The sequence below is a fragment of the Scomber scombrus genome, chromosome 15 (assembly GCF_963691925.1).
Source record: "Scomber scombrus chromosome 15, fScoSco1.1, whole genome shotgun sequence".
In the NCBI taxonomy this organism is placed as follows: Eukaryota; Metazoa; Chordata; class Actinopteri; order Scombriformes; family Scombridae; genus Scomber; species Scomber scombrus.
The window spans coordinates 10,450,505-10,466,994 of NC_084984.1; the positions used below are offsets into that span (position 1 = coordinate 10,450,505).

Here is a 16,490-nt window from a genome sequence, read left to right on the forward strand (position 1 = left end):
ATGGCAATCCATCCAATAGTTGTTGAGATATTTCAGTTTGGATCAACAGACAACTCGATCCAATGTGGAGCTTCCTTAATTTATATATAATACACTCTGTTTTCTGTGTTAACAAAGAAAATTCACATGTCACTATTACAGAACATCATTATGAGGACAGTAAAAATAGAAAAATGAACAACAAATACATTGTACGTCTATAGCAGTGGTCTCCAACCCTGCTCCTGGAGAGCTACTGCCCTGCATGTTTTAGGTATCTCCTCACTCTAACTCGTTATCAAGCAGCTGAGGCTCGTCAAAGGGCTTGATAACGAGTTGATTATTAGAATCAGGTGTGTTAGAGTGAGGAGATACCTAAAACATGCAGGGCAGTAGCTCTCCAGGAGCAGGGTTGGAGACCACTGGTCTATAGCATGACTGTTGGCAACACTTAGATTAGCACTTCTTTACAGTGAATCCTCTTAAAGGGCCGACTATAGAGATTTTCATCAAGCAACAATGATTCTGACGTCCTCTAATGGAAGTCCGGCTCCCAGATGGAGCAGATAAATATTTTCCAATTTGACACTGGCACTTGTGTTCATTCCATTTATCTGAGAAGGACAATCAGGAATTACGAAAAGGGGTCAAATCAACTTGATTTCGGCTTCCCAGACTCTTCAATTATTTACAGTTGGTCCATGATCAGTATAAAAGAGTCATAAGATTATGTAGCAGATTATGTAAGAGGCCATTTGTATTACCACAATATCCTGGACTGATGTGTCATCTAGTCCCACCATTAGAGTATCTGAGCTTTTTAATAGATGTGTTGATTCTGTGTGTAAAACTGTTGTCCTCTTCTGTTCGAGTTCATCTCAAATCACTTTATCACTGAGAGAGTTCAACTCTGAGTGTCCAATGCTGCTTGTGCTTTCTGAACAGCAACCTCCAGCATCCTGTGGTCACTGAGCAGCTGTCGGAGAGCAGCCGGCTCCATCTCCAGCAGCATACCTGCACAGACAGATTCATATTTAAACAACAGAAATATCATTAGTGTGATGCTTGTGAACTATGTAGAAATTCAGTCTTTCTCCAAACCTTACAAGACCTACACAGAAAGAAATAAAGTAAACTTTCAAAGATATTCAATCTGGAAAGGTGAATGAGTCTCAGCTCACCTGTGATATAATTTGCATGACGTGGATCCAGCTCTTCCACCAGTGAAAAGAGTCTCTCTCCCAGCCTCTCGCTGTCATCAGTGTCCGACGAGTCACTGATGTCTGTCTCCTCCACATTCTGCCTGAAGAGAAGCAGCAGGAACATTATTACAAACTACAGCTGGTTAATTAATAGAAAATCAATAACTATTAAGATAATCGATTGTTCTGAGAAATTTTAAGAAAATGTACTATAAATGTTCTCATTCCAGCTTCTTATATGTGAATATTTTCTGGTTTATTTACAATTACAGTACAAACAAGCAGTTTAACTGTAATTTAACAATTAGTATTGGTTCTGAATGTTTCATTTAGTAGATATGAATTACAGTTGGGTTGTAAGGAAGATTAATAGCTGGGTTAAAATTTTGTGAGTATTCACTTTGAGGAGGAAAGGGACATGGATGAGTGTGTGAATATCCCCTTGTATACATGTAAAAGTATGTTCTACAAACAGAAGTACGTCACATACTCTTTTAGTGTCTTCAGAGCGAGGTTCACCTGCTCTTCCAGCAGTTTGGGATCTGAAAGTAGATTTAAGACTGCCTCTTTGTGCTGCTCCAGAAGCATTCCTGTGGAGGAACAGGGAATCATATTTTACCATTTATTATGGATGTATATATAAAATTTCATCGCAATCCATTCAAAAGTTGTCAAGGCATGTTACTAAAAAACAAGAATCATGATGGCACTAGATTGTCAAAGTTAGTAGCACTGATCTTTTTTTGTTAGAAAAATCACCTTTAACGTCACACACAGATGGTACAATTTGACTGGACTTGCTTTAAAAGTAAAAATAACTGGGATTTTCTGCATAACATCTGACATGATTTGAGTCAGATGACTGTTTGCTTACCTGTGATTTTCTGTGAGTAGCCGGTGTTGTAAACATCCACCAGCTCAAACAGCTGCTCCCCTACAGAGTCAGAAGACGCCGACACATCATCTTCCTCCTTACATGTTACTGTGCTACAAAAAGGTGCAGAGACGTGAGAATATATCATATGAAAGGTTTTCAACACCCAGATAAATTCCACGATGTGCCATTTGTCCAGAATCCAGCATACATGTGTACTAACTATTCCCCAATCCCAAAATAATACTGTGACCCATACTTGGTTGTAAATAGCTGATGTTGCCTTCATGGGCAAAAACATTAAAAATAACTGCTTTAATATATAATTGTCTCTGTGACATTAAATATGTCCTTCTGCATCCGTTCAGCTACAGTGGAAAGATTTAGCACTAAAAAGACAGTAACTTTAAATGATGAAAAGACAGTGAAGCTTCATATTACCTTCAGATAAACTTTTAAATACATTTTTGGACAAAAGGAGGCTTGTTGGAATTTTGCCCCAATCACGAACACTGTAAGTTCATTATGAAGGGATCTTCTAATGGTCAGTACGAACAGGAGGAATGATTACAGCAATAAAAACATGTTTCAATGTTCACTTGGGCTCCTGACTATTGTTTTAGGACAGACTTGAAAAACTGTGAGCCTGTCCTTTAAGGTTATTTCAGTCCTCTGCTGTGAAATGAACATGGCTAATAAATTATGATTTATATCATCCAGCATACTGTCTAAGAACAGTCTGTTCAGGATGATGGAGGGAGAGAGGTCTGGTCTGTACCTGGGCTCCTGTGCGACCTGCAGGGCTCTGAGGGCTTTCTCTATGGCTGTGGTCAGCATCGCCTCGTCCTGTAGCATCTGACTCAGGACAGGACCCGGCAGCTCCAGCAACATACCTGACACACGAAGACAGGAAACTTTGGTTTTGTGCTGCCTTGTAAAAGGCAAAATTCAGCAGATTTTTCTGATAATAACAATATTACAGTTTCTCCAGTGTTGGAGAGTAACTATAGGTACATTTAATGAAGCACTGTTCTTAAGTACAATTTTGTGGTACTTTACTGGAGTATTTCCATTTTAAGCTTCTTTATACTTCCACTCTAATACATATCACAGGGAAATATTGTACTTTCTCAATTACATTCATTTGACAGCTTTAGTTACTTTTCAGATGAAGATTTGATGTGATTTTTCCCTCTAAACTTCTCACATGGTTTCATTTCAATACATTTTCAATATTTCATAAAAAATAAAAGATTACAGAAAAAGTCCAAAAAACTGTATCACCACTACTTTAACTGTAATACTTTAACTACATCAAGCTGATAATACTTATGTACCTTAGCTGTAATAGATTAACTACATCAAGCTGATAATACTTATGTACTTTTACTTAAGTAGGATTTTCATGCAGGACTTACTTGTAAAGGAGCATTTTTACATTGCTGTATTGGTGATTTTACTTAAGTAAAGGATCTGACTATTTCTTCCACCACTGCATTTCTCTTTCTTTAAAGAAAAACATGATTTATGCAGAGCATGTTTCCTCACCTGTGAGTTTCCCTGCATACTCTTCATATTTGGGATAAATCCGACTGTACAGCTGCTCCCCAATTGTCTCCACATATTCCTCTTCATCCATGTTTGACTTTTCTCACATTGTCATGTTAGCACAGCTGTCCAGGTGATCACCTCTTCACAACTTTGTAGTTCACAGCCTCCAATCGCATGCAGCATTTAAACTACATCCACAAAAATACTATGCACACATTTATAGTCCAAGAAAAAAAACCCTGATTTCGATACTAATGTTCTCTTCCTCTGTGCTTGTTCTCTACATGCACTCGTATAATAATGTTAAACTAGCTCTGCAGTGTTTGCAACTAAAGCAGCTCATATTTGACGGCTGTCTGTAAACAACATGAGGCGCACTATGACGACGTCACGCTTTGACCGAGAGCACTGACTGTGTTCATCCGCTGCATGTATGAAAAAATAGTACTTCATCAAATTAATTTCGAAATATGACATAAAGTCATAGCACAACCAACCCAACACAATTAACACAGTGATTATCTAAATATATGTGCGTTTTATGTGTAAAAATGTTGGTTTTATAGTAAATATTGTATAAAAAGGTAGTTTATGGCGCGTAGTGATCTGTGAAATAGGGTCTGTAAACCGGTTTCCGCCCTCTCTGGTCCTCTTCCTTCGCTAAAAGGTAACGTGGTCGCCTCGGCTGCTAATAGCCACGCACTAAAGTCGATTTAATTCCCTTTCTTACTCGTAGCAAGACTAATAAAGTAAGATAATGTAGTCGTGTTGATCACTGTGCATCTCACATGGTAGTGAATGTATCGGTATATTGTGTAAATTAAAACATTTTGGCATGTGAGCACGTCGTCCCGACGAGGCCTCGTCGTGCCGCGTTGAGCTGTTTGCAGCTAATGCTAAAAAAAAACTTAGTGCTCCAGTGTGACAACAGTGCACTTTTTATAATACATTTTGGTACAAACGTATTAAAACTCATTGTATTTTTCTTACATTTTCCGATACGTTATCCATTAAACCTGTTGTTGTCCTTAAAATGTTTTGTAAGTTAAGTGAACACGTTTAACTAAAGCTAGCCATCAATAAATGAGCTGTTAGCATTGACTGTCATTATCATTCAGTAACACATTGTGTTTTTTTGTGTTCAGGTTCATCATGTCGTCCCATTTGCAGTGGATGGTCATCAGGAACTGCTCCAGCTTCCTCATCAAGAGGAACGGACAGACCTACAGCACTGTGAGTGACATGTTTCTGTCCAAACCACCTGTCTGTAAGATCTGTCTCCACTAAATGTTAGATTAATGCAGAGCAGCTCTGAGTATTGAGTATTAGTCAGTGTTACAGATTAAAATTCATGTTGAAGACTAAAAGTTATGTTTGGATGATACTGAAGTTAGCTGCTGATTTGGCGTTATGGGAAACTTATGTTTTTTTCACCTCACACTTATGAAAGTGTGTTAGGCAGTGTGTCCTCATAGTCATTTTGTAGTTCATAACAAGTGTATATCTGCCACATTTACAGTATTTTTAGCATCAGATTCCCTCTTTCTTCATGTTGAGCTGCGGTGGAAGTATAGTTACAAAAAGAGGGACTTTGTTACTAAAACGACATGACACATGATAGGATGGCTGAAGCTTCATTTTAACTTAAGAAACATTTAAATACATTTTTGTACAGAAGGAAGTGTGGCTTTGGCACCCTTCACTTACATTGTAAGCGTGTTATGAAGGATCTTCTAATGGTCATTATGAACAGGAGGAATGATAACACCAATAAAATCTGTTCATTTGGTCACCTGACTGTTTAAAACAGACTTGAAAAATCATGAACCTGTCCTTTAATTGATAATAGCATTCTGTAGTTGTATTTCTATTGTGTTGGCATATACTTCGCATCATTTCCTACACTGGTCATTGATTTACTGTTGATATGTACTATTGAATTGGGACACATGGTAGAATTGACATAGCAAAAGTCAGTATGGACCCGGTGGATGACAGGGCTCAATGATGAAGTAAAATGAGGATGAATTGTCTTTGAAGTTATTTTTTTACTGACAACACAAGCTGCTCGGTGGGCTCATCTGAATTTACTCCATTTATGTTACAGGAGCCCAACAACCTGAAGTCCAAGAACTCGTTCCGCTTCAATGGTTTGGTGCACAAGAAGACTGTAGGTGTGCAGCCAGCGGCTGACGGCAAGGGTGTCGTTGTTGTGCTGAAGAAGCGTGCAGGTAAATATGAGGCAGTGTCTGTCTGTGATCTTTGTATGTTGGAGTTTAGTGTAGGGACTAATACTGATGAAACTGGTTTTGGTCTTTTTGTTAAACTTTTGAACGTTAAGCTGTTGATGGATATAAAGAAAAAAACTAATTCTTCCCTTACAATTGATTTCAAGTACAGTTGGTCATATTCTAAATTTTAGAAAGCCAAGAAACTAAATGAACTTGATAAGAAGGATGCAGTCACAAGCTGTCAGTTTGTTTCTACACTCACTGTGGATTCCTGCAATCAGCTAAAATGAACCAAACAAACTTGGTGTAAATGAGCCTCCAGTACAGATGAGCGCTGCACCTACAGAAAGATGTAGAGCACGTTAACGTAATCTCAGACTTTTTGTGGTCTGATCTGATCATTACTGCTAATTTGGCTTCATTTTAATGCATACTTTGTCTTGTCACACAGGTCAGCACAAACCTGCCAACTCTTACGAGAAGATCACCATCAACAAGAACTCCCGCGCCACCCTCAACAGCCTGAGGCACATCATTAGCAAGAACAAGTACAGGAAGGACCTGCGCATGGTGAGCATCAGCAGTATTTTTAGGCACACAAACATCTGAAACCTTGGTTTTTGTGATAGTTCTTTATTTGAAGTTTTGTATTTCAAAGTTTTCAGGAACATATTTTGATCATATTTTTGTTTTCCTCCAGGCTGCCCTGCGTCGTGCCAGTGCCATTCTGAAGAGCCAGAAGCCTGTTGTCGTCAAGAAGAAGCGCACCAGGGCTGCCAAGACAGCATAAATTGATACACATGATAATAAAATAAAGGCTCTTTCTTTGGAAAAAAAACCCAATACTTCTTTGTCCTGATTTGCTCCAAGATCTGATGACATCTGTGGATCTGCTATGTAGGATTTCTCAGATATTTGACACTTGTTTGATACTCAAGTATTTGTTACTGCATAATATTTGTGGAGTTAGTGCGTCTAAGTGTAAATATAGCAAAATGTCTTTGTAATATGAGCCATATTTCTGCTCAGTGAAGGATGAAGTCAGGCTTGGAAATCATGAAGACGACTCAGAATAAGACACATATTTGTTATTGTAGGCATACAGTGAAATTATGTGTGGTAACTCAAATCAGCAGCAATAAAAAAACAAGATAAACAGGTCAATTGAAAACAATAGAGATGTGGCCACAGAATTATGTTGAAAAATGTTTTACGAAACAAATGGATAATAAAAGTAAGATAACATAATTTGAATGTTTACAAAAAATACAGTCAGTTAAGAGTAAGACATCAAATAAAAGTTGAGTTTTCAAGGATTTAATAGAAGATAATGACGTTACCCACCTGAGATCTTCAGGCTCATAGGGAGTTAGCAGATCAGATATATGCAAGTGCCTGAGTATTTTAATTTAGTATTTTATTATTGCTTTAAAAACAAGCATTAAAATCTTCACATCAATTCTAAAACTCACAGGCAAGAGCAGTAGGGATTGTTGTAATGCATACATTTTTTAATACATAGAAGGCACTTATGCATGGCAGGTAAACATTCAAGATTTTATATACAGATGTAATAATATGCCCATTCTACAATTTGTGGTCTGTTAATGATGAAGTCCATAATGATGTTGAGCTTGTCTACCAGTTTCTGAGGGATTGTAGTATTGAAAGCAGAGCTAAAGTAACAGATAGCTTTCTGACCTATGTGCTTGGGTGCTTCAGGTGGGACAGAGCTGTATGAAGTGTGACTGCGACTGCATCTTGTAGATCTGTTTCCTCGTTACACAAACTAATGGATGTCCAGATCAATTGGGGTGATGGCCTTGATGTGAGATTATGATATTTATGTTTATGAAATTATAAATGTGAGAATTGGAACATTTTGTGTTCAAATTGAGAAAATGATGCACATCAAGGAAGTAGAGGGAGTTTTTTTCCCCCATTCCTGACAGGTCTCAATTATGCAGTAAAAAAAAAAAAAAAAGCATTTAAAAAGGCTGTAAATGCCTGAAATGCTGTAAAACTCAATATGACAGCAGGAAACATGTTCATCTGGTCTTTAAAATGTTACACTTTGTTGTGATGTGCTGTTATATGTACTAAACAGCCAACAGCCTTTTCTAAATGGTTCAGCTGCTGTTGTTAGATAATGTAGGATATAGGTCAGTGACGGGGCATTTACTGACCTATCTCCAATGAAGTTTTTTGTACCCTCTACCAAAAAATCCCAGCACCAGACCAACTTCTCGATGCTGTATAATTGATAACTACACGATCATAACAATAAATGCAGCAATCTACCTTTTGAATTTGCCAAGATTTCTTCAGATTTTGCAAACATCTACACATATAAATAAACATTTATGACCTGGAATCAACTTTGTTTCAGACCTCTTGACATTAATTCCCTGTCATTGTCCCAATTAAAAAGTGCATGTTGTAATGCTTCTGGCAAAAATGAGCTGCAACTAATTAAATATCGGGAAAATGTGCATCCTTGTCAGTATCGATCACCTGTGTCCCCAATGTGCAAATATGTATCCTTACCCTCTTTTTGGGACTATTTTACATAAATTCCTGAGGAACTGAAGACCTGGGCCATATGTTTGTTTACACAGTACATACAGAACGCCTATCATTTACTTTTGAAGTAAATTATATTGATGCAAAGGGCCTCTGTTGTCATCATCACTGTGCCCACTAATGTGGAAACATTGGATAGATTTTAAAGCAGCCCAATGGCAGCTTTCCATCTGCTGACAGCTGTCGAAAGACATAACTAACCGCTGTCACCTCCCCTGGAGTTTAAGCTGATAAATAATCCTGCACCAATCATTTCTGCTGTTCAGCTCATCTCTTTTGCACGAGATTCGGATGTACCTAAAGAAGCATGGCTCGGTGTCTGTGAAGATGAACAAGCTTTTCTGCCTGTCCGGAGGCTGTGTGCTGCGGTCGCTATGAGGGGACTAACACCGGTACTTTTCTTCATCCCCCTGATTCTGCTGATCCTGCAAAGTGGGAGCTTTGAACTACAGGATACGATCCATGCACTCATAGAGGAGAATATCCACCTCCACGACCAGCTGGAGAACCTCACCCAAGCCCTCAGGGAACTCAAGCGGATGCTCTTGCATCACTCAAATGGTACTAAATCCTCTATAACATTTATACATATAAGTACAGATATGCATAAAAATGTAAAAGCTTTAAGTACATGCTCCAGTTATTTAACAGGATAACCACTGTAGATGAAAGCTTGTTGATGCAACATAGAGCTAAATCTGTAACACAGCGATATTCAACAGTATTCAAAGTGATATTTACCATATTTATTAAATGAGCCATTAATTTTAAACTAAGAATATCATAACAAAAAATATAGTCCAGCAAAATAGTTCAACAAGCAATTAATGTTTATGTGTAAGTCATGCAGGTTCAGATCTATTTTGTGCCAAATAATGAATGACAGTGAATTTATATCATTCATTCAAAACAATTTGTACTGATCATTCCTTAAAAGGTTCTTTTTTGGCACAATCCACACATGAAAATGCAAAAATATACTGATTTTGGATGATAGAATTGATTAATTAATTAAAAGAAATCCTCATCTTTGAATTATTATTATTTTGTATAATATTAGTATTTATTCCAATCTACTCTTTTAGCACAGATTCAAGAGTATACAAACCTGCATATTGCTGTCCATATGACATAAGCATTTTGAACTGAACTGAAAAAAACACTGATTACACAGAATTTGATATCAAGAAACAGGATGTAACCCTTCTAGAGATTTTTTTTCTGTTTTTAAATATCGGGCCCACAAGGTCAGAACTGTTGTCTCCTTTCATTTGATCATTTCCCTTACTTTCATTTCCTGTCTGTGTCTTGCCTGTTTTCTTTAATCCTCCCCTGCTGTTTCTCTTCACTGATTTTCTCAAAATTGCCAGCATTAACTTCCCTTTCTCTTGTCAGTTTGACCTCACACAGTGGACTAATTCATCTTTCATACAATAGTCCAAGGGCAGAAATTCCAATATGCTTCTGTACCTTAATACAGCTATTCTGTGTGTTCAACACAGACCCGGATCATCACGAGCACCACGAACATCATGATGAAGACGCTCAGCATCTGTGGGACGAGTGGTCACAACACGGTGTGTATTATGCCACGCCGGCCTCCACAGTTAACCAAAACATGTCAGTAAATTCAGAGAGAGCAGTTGTGCAAATCTGCCCTGCAGATTCACCGCATTGAGCGTTGCAATGTGACAGGGTCCGTCCCATTAGTTGGCATTGATCTCATGGCTATGTAGGCTGCAGTTAGGCCTTTCGGGGTCATGTAAGCACCAGAGGGATAATGAAATGCTTTGTTAATCAACTCTGCCACACATGAGCCTTCCATCAGCACCATATTAGCAGCATGATTGCAAAATGAGAGTTTAGAGCTGCTAAATGCACCCTGAATGAACTAATGTGGGACTTAAAAGTGTTTCTCCCTTCCTGGCAGGAATCAGTGCAGACACCCATCTGCTGTTGGAGCATGCCTTTTGTGGACATGACCCGCATGGTTCAGCTAGTCCCCTCCATGAAGGAACAAGCCTGCTGCTGCTGATATTACTCTGTCTCACCCTGCTGATGATGATGAGCTGTTTGTAGGCTACATTAGCCTGAGGAGCAACACCGTACTTTACCTGTTGCACACATCGCTCAGTTTATCATAACTTTAGCATTTTGTGGCCATTAAGTAAAAAACTGTACAGTGCAACTTAACATAACTGAATGGTGAGATTTGACATGGTTACAGAGGTTAACCCTGGCTCCTCCTGTTCAGAGTGATTATTGATCAGAAAGGATTAAATCTGTTGACCCATCAACTATCTATGTTAGAAAATCACCTCTGGGAAATGTATTGATGCTGGTATCATGACAGAATTACAGCAGGTTAAATTCGTTGACTCGTTTATTTCCATTCTGATCGTGTGTGCTTTTTTTTTTTTTAATGCATCATTTACTTGTCTAGAGGATGTTTCAGGAGCCACATTTTTGTCTTATGATAGTGAAGACGGTGGGAATTAAGTACATACTAGAGAGAGAAACTCAAAGAACCTGAAATGTATTTGTTTGCTACAACTCGTAAGTTAACAAATACGACTGCTTGTTTAACTATTATTTTTAAACTAATTTAGACAATTTATTTCAACTGTCTAGCTTTAAACACTGAGATGGTCATGAGTATAGATAATTTTTCACAGCAGCCATTTTGACTTATCACAGCAGGAAAAGCACAGGTGGAGCTAATATCATTAATGATTGCTCAGTTTCAGCAATTTTTTCAATGCAGCACAGCAATTAATAACATTATTTACACCAGTGATTGATGAGTAAACATGCGTGCTGTTCAAAAGCATCCATGCTGTCTGTAAATACTTTCATCACATCAACAACTCTGATTTGCATATAAATACTGTGTATCTGTGAAACCAATAAATGGCAACAAATGGGATGAACACAGGCAGTCTGATGTGCTTGAACATCTGACTACTGAAATGTTGACTTTACCTTTGACCAAATGAATGAAAAAATAGTATAAAAGCTGACCTATGGAGCTTTCTTCTAAACAAAAGTTACTCATGAAAATGCATTGTGTGTTTCCCAGAGGCCTGACAGATGTGTTGAAAGCATTTCCTCCTCAGAAAACATCTGCAAAGCTGATTTTTAAAGTATTTATAATCCTGTGTGGTCAACATGCATGTTTATCAGCAGCTGGGACTTTCCTTCCTCTCTCCGCCTTTGTTGGTGTATTGCTGCATTTCTTGATGCATTAGAGCCAGTTGTAGATTAGTGGAAGAGTGTGAAACCACTGGCCTGACTGTGTATCACATGAGTTTGCAGGGCACAAACAAAATGTGGACCCACTAACAAAAAAATGGCTCTGTAGCACCACTAGAGGCCAGAAACACCACAGGGTACCTAAAAGCTTAAAGCTGCATTCAATTAATTTTGTGGCTGTTTCAGGGAAGCTGAAGAAGCTGTAAAGCCACAATTACATATTATCATATTATAAAAGTGTTATGGCTAACATAGTTGCTTACCTGTATGTACAAATCATTTGGAGTCATGTTTCCATGTAAATTATGTAAAATCAATATTCATTATCCTTATACCTCTGGTTTGGTGTCACCCACCTTCTGAGGGAAACATCTGTCTCTTTAGCTGCTAAATGCTCCACTGTGTTCATAAATTAGTTGTTAACTTTCTCTGTCTGCTGTTTGGTGCTGGACATGTAGCATACTGTCAGTTTGATGAGAGAAAATATTGATTAGAGCAGCTTTAACTAAATTAATTAATTAATTAAACACAACAGGCAAGGGAGTCCAAATACTTGTTTATTTTTCCCACTATTTGAAATGGTCCAGCACATATAAAAGTTATAAAACTAACTAAAAGTCAGTTTGGGCTGAAAGTTTCATTTTCTACAGAGTGAAACACATGTAATACAGTGAAGATGCATATGAAACAAAACAGGGAAACGTGTTTTTACACAAAGAATAAATAGTTGACAGTCACAGCTCAAAGAAAACATTTAACCGACATCATTCTCACTATGCCTCGATAATAATAATAATGCCTAGTACTTACTCTCATTCAATATAACTCATATTTAACATGGAATGATATCATGCTGAACGCCCATTGGGTCGTAGTGTGTGTGTGTGTGTGTGTGTGTGAGCATTTCCTTTTGGTTCTGCTTCAATGCTGGTTGTATGTTTCTGTGTGAGTGGTAAAATGGCGAACCTGGCTCAATCCGTCATCACTACGATGGGGTCCACATACATGTAAATGATCTATAGTCCATGCAGACTGTGTACGCATATTTCCCAAGCATATAATGGAAGACAGATGTTATGGCTCTAGTCTATATCAAGGTCAGAGTCCTCATCGCTCTGATTGCTCTGTATGATGGCTCCATTACGGATGGTCTTCTGGACAACGGGGGACTTGTCGGGCAGCATGCCGTACTCCTGCAGCAGGGCCTCCACGTCTACGGCAAAGAAATCCTCCCCGAGCTGGTCCGTGAGCCTCACGAAGTTACCGATCAGGTCTCCTCCTTTGTAAACCAGCAGGGCGGGCAGAGCGCTGCCTCTGAACAGCGCGCTAGTGCTGATTGCCGAGCTGCGTACGCTGCAGAACTTGACCAGCGGGTATTCCTGAGCCAGACACAGCAGGCTTCCGCTCATGGCCTCGCAGCCCGGGACATCCAGCTCGTAGATGTGGATCATGACCAGTGTGCTTTTGTCCTCCTTGTCTAAAGCCTCCAGGAAGTCCTCTCCGCTGTTGAGCTCGTAGACTTGCGCGAAGCGTTTGCCGCGGCAGAGCTGGCGCCGCATCTCTTCGATGCGTTGCATGCGGTAATGCTGCAGGAAGTCTTCATCATCTTCTTCTTCCTGGAGCATGTTGTACTCCTGCATGGTCATCTGTGGGGTAGACAAAAAAAATGAAAATGTGCTGCCAATTTTACAGATGCTCCAAAGTAGCAATTTTTTCATCTGGACAGTTCAAATCCTGGCCTCTATTTTGGCTAATTATAAATGCATGAGTGCAATAAGTACATAAATAATGTATTTTCTTTCACTGTTTTCTCACTAATGTCAAATAATTAACGATAAATGAATGTGTTTCTAATTACAAAATGATTAGTCTGTCAGAAAATAAAGGAGGAGGGTGCAGGGATTCCACAATGTTATTCAGGTTGTTTTTACTTAAGATATTGTCTGTGTTTCACCAGCAAGTGCCCCCTAGAAAGTTTGCTACAGTTTCAAGAAGGGGGGGGGTCACCAATGCACCACTAGGATGGTGTGAGGAACAAGGGGTTGAAGCTAAAGGAGCTATTCACAATTCATTTTGTCCCCTGTCATGCTTACTTTGCCCTGGAGTTTTTCCTGCAGCTCTTTCTGTTTCTCCTTGTCTTTTTCCAGGTCGAGGTCAGAGCGGCAGGTCATCGACAGCTTCTTGATCAGTCGTTCCATCTCTTTCTTCTGCTCTTGCTTCTGCTCCACCTCCAGCTGCTTGTACTTCCTCCAGTCATTGATCACACCCTTTGGTCCTGTCAGAGAACAGCCAATGTCACTTTAATTTTATTAACTAATGTTCTAAATAAGTACTAAATTCATTTAGATGATGAATAGGTGATCAGATTTTTGATCAGTGATGAAAAGAAATAAATCAAGAATAACTACATACATCATTTAAGATGCATGCTGAGAAAATTTGATCATTACTCTGATATTATAATCAAAAATGGGTCGTTTCATTCCTCAAATAGTGCATTCATATTCAAACCCTTCTTCATAAACACATTACTCAAAGATTTTAACCGTTACCAGTGTTAAATAAATGTTAAAGAACTAGATTATTTGACATAAAAGAAATGTCTGACTATTATTTTTGACATTTTTTGTACTAAACTCAACTAAATCAACTACTCAACACTGTCATTTATTGTAAAGCTTTTCAGTAATATTGTAGACAAATGTGGTCTTATTACCTGCAGGCTACTGGGCCCTCTCATTTCTTATCATATAGTAGAGTGTTTTGTATGCGTTTATGGTCGCTACCTGTGTTGACAGCGCTTCCATCAGCGCTGTACTCTATCTCAGGCTCAGTGACGCTGCCGTCCCGGATGGTCTTGCCCTCCCCTTCCTCATCCTCGTTGTCGCTGCCTTCATCCTCGCTGCTGCTGTAGTAGTACTGCAGCTTCTCTCCCAGAATCTTGTCGTCCAGGGTCGTCATTCCGGCGGCTCACCTGAGGGGCGGCAGGTTTTTAATGTGTAAAAATATCTCTCCATCCAACACTTTCATATGAGATATGTCATTATACTTCTGTTAATTCATCTATTTCTGCTTCTATATCCACACATTTAGACTACACCCAATACTTTATTTATCCTTCCTTCCTCTTTGTATTGCATGCAGTGGAAAAGGATGTGTATTATGTAACACCAGTCTGAACCAACACTGATGCATTTGTTCCAGAGATTCACAGAGTATATTTGGGTCATTGACGTTTTTTTGTGTCCATGTGGTTTAGTCAAATTTAAAGGGGTTAACGTATGAATAACTTGCACACATTCATTTTTTGTGGACACAGCATAACATTTCTGCTTTTAATCCATTTTGAGTGGTGTAACTATAAAAACTTTGTACCACATAATTACACTTACTTAAAATACAAAACTTTACATTTTAAACAAACCTGATGCTGCTTTTAAGACACATTTTTTAAAAGATATTTTTGAATTGCTCATCTTGCTAACCCTTATTTGTCACTGACCCCTTCATGTAAACACACACATCTCCATTTTGGTCATTTGACTACTAATTTGCATGTGTATGGTGATTGTCAGTAACAGATTAGTGCTATTTGCTTTGTCTTTAACCAATTCACAGCATCATACATAAAACCTCTTAAGATTAACAACAGTTTTTGTTTTGTTTTTTAAGCAGTGCTTTGTCTGGATGAGCACATCAGTGTCAGTGAAGCATAAATAATCCAGGCTAACAGCCATCCACGCTGTTATAGGTCGGGCACAGAGGGCTTTAATTCAAAAATAGGACATCTACTCTAAACATAGCTTATAGTAAGTGCGTCCTTTTTCTTTACTACAGCTGAATGCACTGAGCCGTGTGTAAGCTTGTCCATGTGCACAGATGGACGAAGACACCCTTCATATAAACCCCCCAGGCAGCAAAACGTATACTTTTAATTACGTTTTGCTACTTTGCTACTTTTAATTTAATTTTATACTTACTATAATGCGTACAGGGGGGTTTCAGTTTGACGTGGTTGCCATTTGGTGATAATATATAACAATAATTCTCCATTAACATTGCATATATCCTGTTTTCTATGTAAACAGTGAAAGTGAAGGCCTATAGCCAACACCTCAGTTATCTGAGAGCCACTACTTGTCCCGATATGAAGAGTTAGTTATGAATTAACTGTATTACTATTACTGGTATCTGTGTAAAGTGTCAAAACGCTACTGTAAAGAGGATAGAGACAATCCAGTTACCTTGTAAGTAGGACGAGGGCTTGAACCTGCTATGCTATCATTTGACAGTCAGTAAACATTAGCTAGCTATGAATGCCAAGTTTACATCGACCCCGACATTATACATCGCCATAAAAAAAAGTATATAAAATGTCCACTCATTAAAAATAATCGTCTTTTTATCTTACCTTTTTCGTTACGACCAGATAACGTTAGTAAAATGCCACCAAGTTCCACTGTCACTGCAGCTAATCTGTTAGCTTCTAGCTGACCGAGCCTCTCTCAGTCTGGGGTGCGTTCAAGGCTCACAGAAAAGTCGTAATTATAAAAGCACACGCTCAAAGACTTCCCACATTCAGCTCAGATGTTCAGATTTTAATAGAGCTAGGACTCATCGATTACTTGCGGGATATTGAAATAATAAGAAACTTATTTGATTAATTGATTCATCATTTTGAGTCGTTTATCAAGACATATTAAAATACCTTGTCAGTAAATGGTGTTGAACAAATCAGGATGTTTAATGTCTAGTATAATTAGTTTTTAGTTTTTTGTGAATTGCAGTACTAAATGACACAACCAAACTACAGTCATT

The 16,490-nt window shown here is 38.5% G+C and overlaps 3 protein-coding genes across 3 annotated transcripts; 1 reads left to right on the forward strand and 2 right to left on the reverse strand.

Moving 5' to 3' along the window:
• Nucleotides 1–279: 279 nt before the first annotated feature.
• Nucleotides 280–3,958, reverse strand: LOC133995488 (uncharacterized). Its single transcript, XM_062434898.1, has 6 exons — nt 3,604–3,958; nt 2,834–2,948; nt 2,056–2,168; nt 1,672–1,771; nt 1,161–1,282; nt 280–993 (listed from the first exon to the last, which is right to left on the reverse strand). Exons 1-6 carry the CDS (start codon nt 3,692–3,694, stop codon nt 884–886), a joined length of 651 nt encoding a protein of 216 aa, XP_062290882.1. The 5' UTR covers nt 3,695–3,958; the 3' UTR covers nt 280–883.
• A 286-nt stretch (nt 3,959–4,244) lies between these two features.
• On the forward strand, nt 4,245–6,680 carry rpl28 (ribosomal protein L28). The gene is made up of 5 exons (XM_062434577.1): nt 4,245–4,273; nt 4,752–4,839; nt 5,714–5,837; nt 6,289–6,407; nt 6,538–6,680. Exons 2-5 carry the CDS (start codon nt 4,759–4,761, stop codon nt 6,625–6,627), a joined length of 414 nt encoding a protein of 137 aa, XP_062290561.1. The 5' UTR covers nt 4,245–4,273; nt 4,752–4,758; the 3' UTR covers nt 6,628–6,680.
• Nucleotides 6,681–12,217: 5,537 nt separating this feature from the next.
• pdcl (phosducin-like) lies at nt 12,218–16,201 on the reverse strand. The gene is made up of 4 exons (XM_062434633.1): nt 16,084–16,201; nt 14,459–14,646; nt 13,766–13,947; nt 12,218–13,318 (listed from the first exon to the last, which is right to left on the reverse strand). The coding sequence occupies exons 2-4, from the start codon at nt 14,631–14,633 to the stop codon at nt 12,755–12,757; spliced, it is 921 nt and encodes a 306-aa protein (XP_062290617.1). The 5' UTR covers nt 14,634–14,646; nt 16,084–16,201; the 3' UTR covers nt 12,218–12,754.
• Nucleotides 16,202–16,490: the final 289 nt, after the last annotated feature.

Coding starts and splice junctions, on each gene's coding strand:
- LOC133995488 (XM_062434898.1), bottom strand. CDS start 3,694: ATGGATGAAGAGGAATATGTGGAGACAATTGGGGAGCAGCTGTACAGT. Junction 2,169..2,833: donor CAGGTCGCACAGGAGCCCAG/GTACAGACCAGA, acceptor ACCTTTTTGTAG/CACAGTAACATGTAAGGAGG. Junction 994..1,160: donor TCATGCAAATTATATCACAG/GTGAGCTGAGAC, acceptor CTGTCTGTGCAG/GTATGCTGCTGGAGATGGAG.
- rpl28 (XM_062434577.1), top strand. CDS start 4,759: ATGTCGTCCCATTTGCAGTGGATGGTCATCAGGAACTGCTCCAGCTTC. Junction 5,838..6,288: donor TGTGCTGAAGAAGCGTGCAG/GTAAATATGAGG, acceptor CTTGTCACACAG/GTCAGCACAAACCTGCCAAC. Junction 6,408..6,537: donor ACAGGAAGGACCTGCGCATG/GTGAGCATCAGC, acceptor GTTTTCCTCCAG/GCTGCCCTGCGTCGTGCCAG.
- pdcl (XM_062434633.1), bottom strand. CDS start 14,633: ATGACGACCCTGGACGACAAGATTCTGGGAGAGAAGCTGCAGTACTAC. Junction 13,948..14,458: donor TGGAAGCGCTGTCAACACAG/GTAGCGACCATA, acceptor GTTCTCTGACAG/GACCAAAGGGTGTGATCAAT. Junction 13,319..13,765: donor AGGAAAAACTCCAGGGCAAA/GTAAGCATGACA, acceptor TCTACCCCACAG/ATGACCATGCAGGAGTACAA.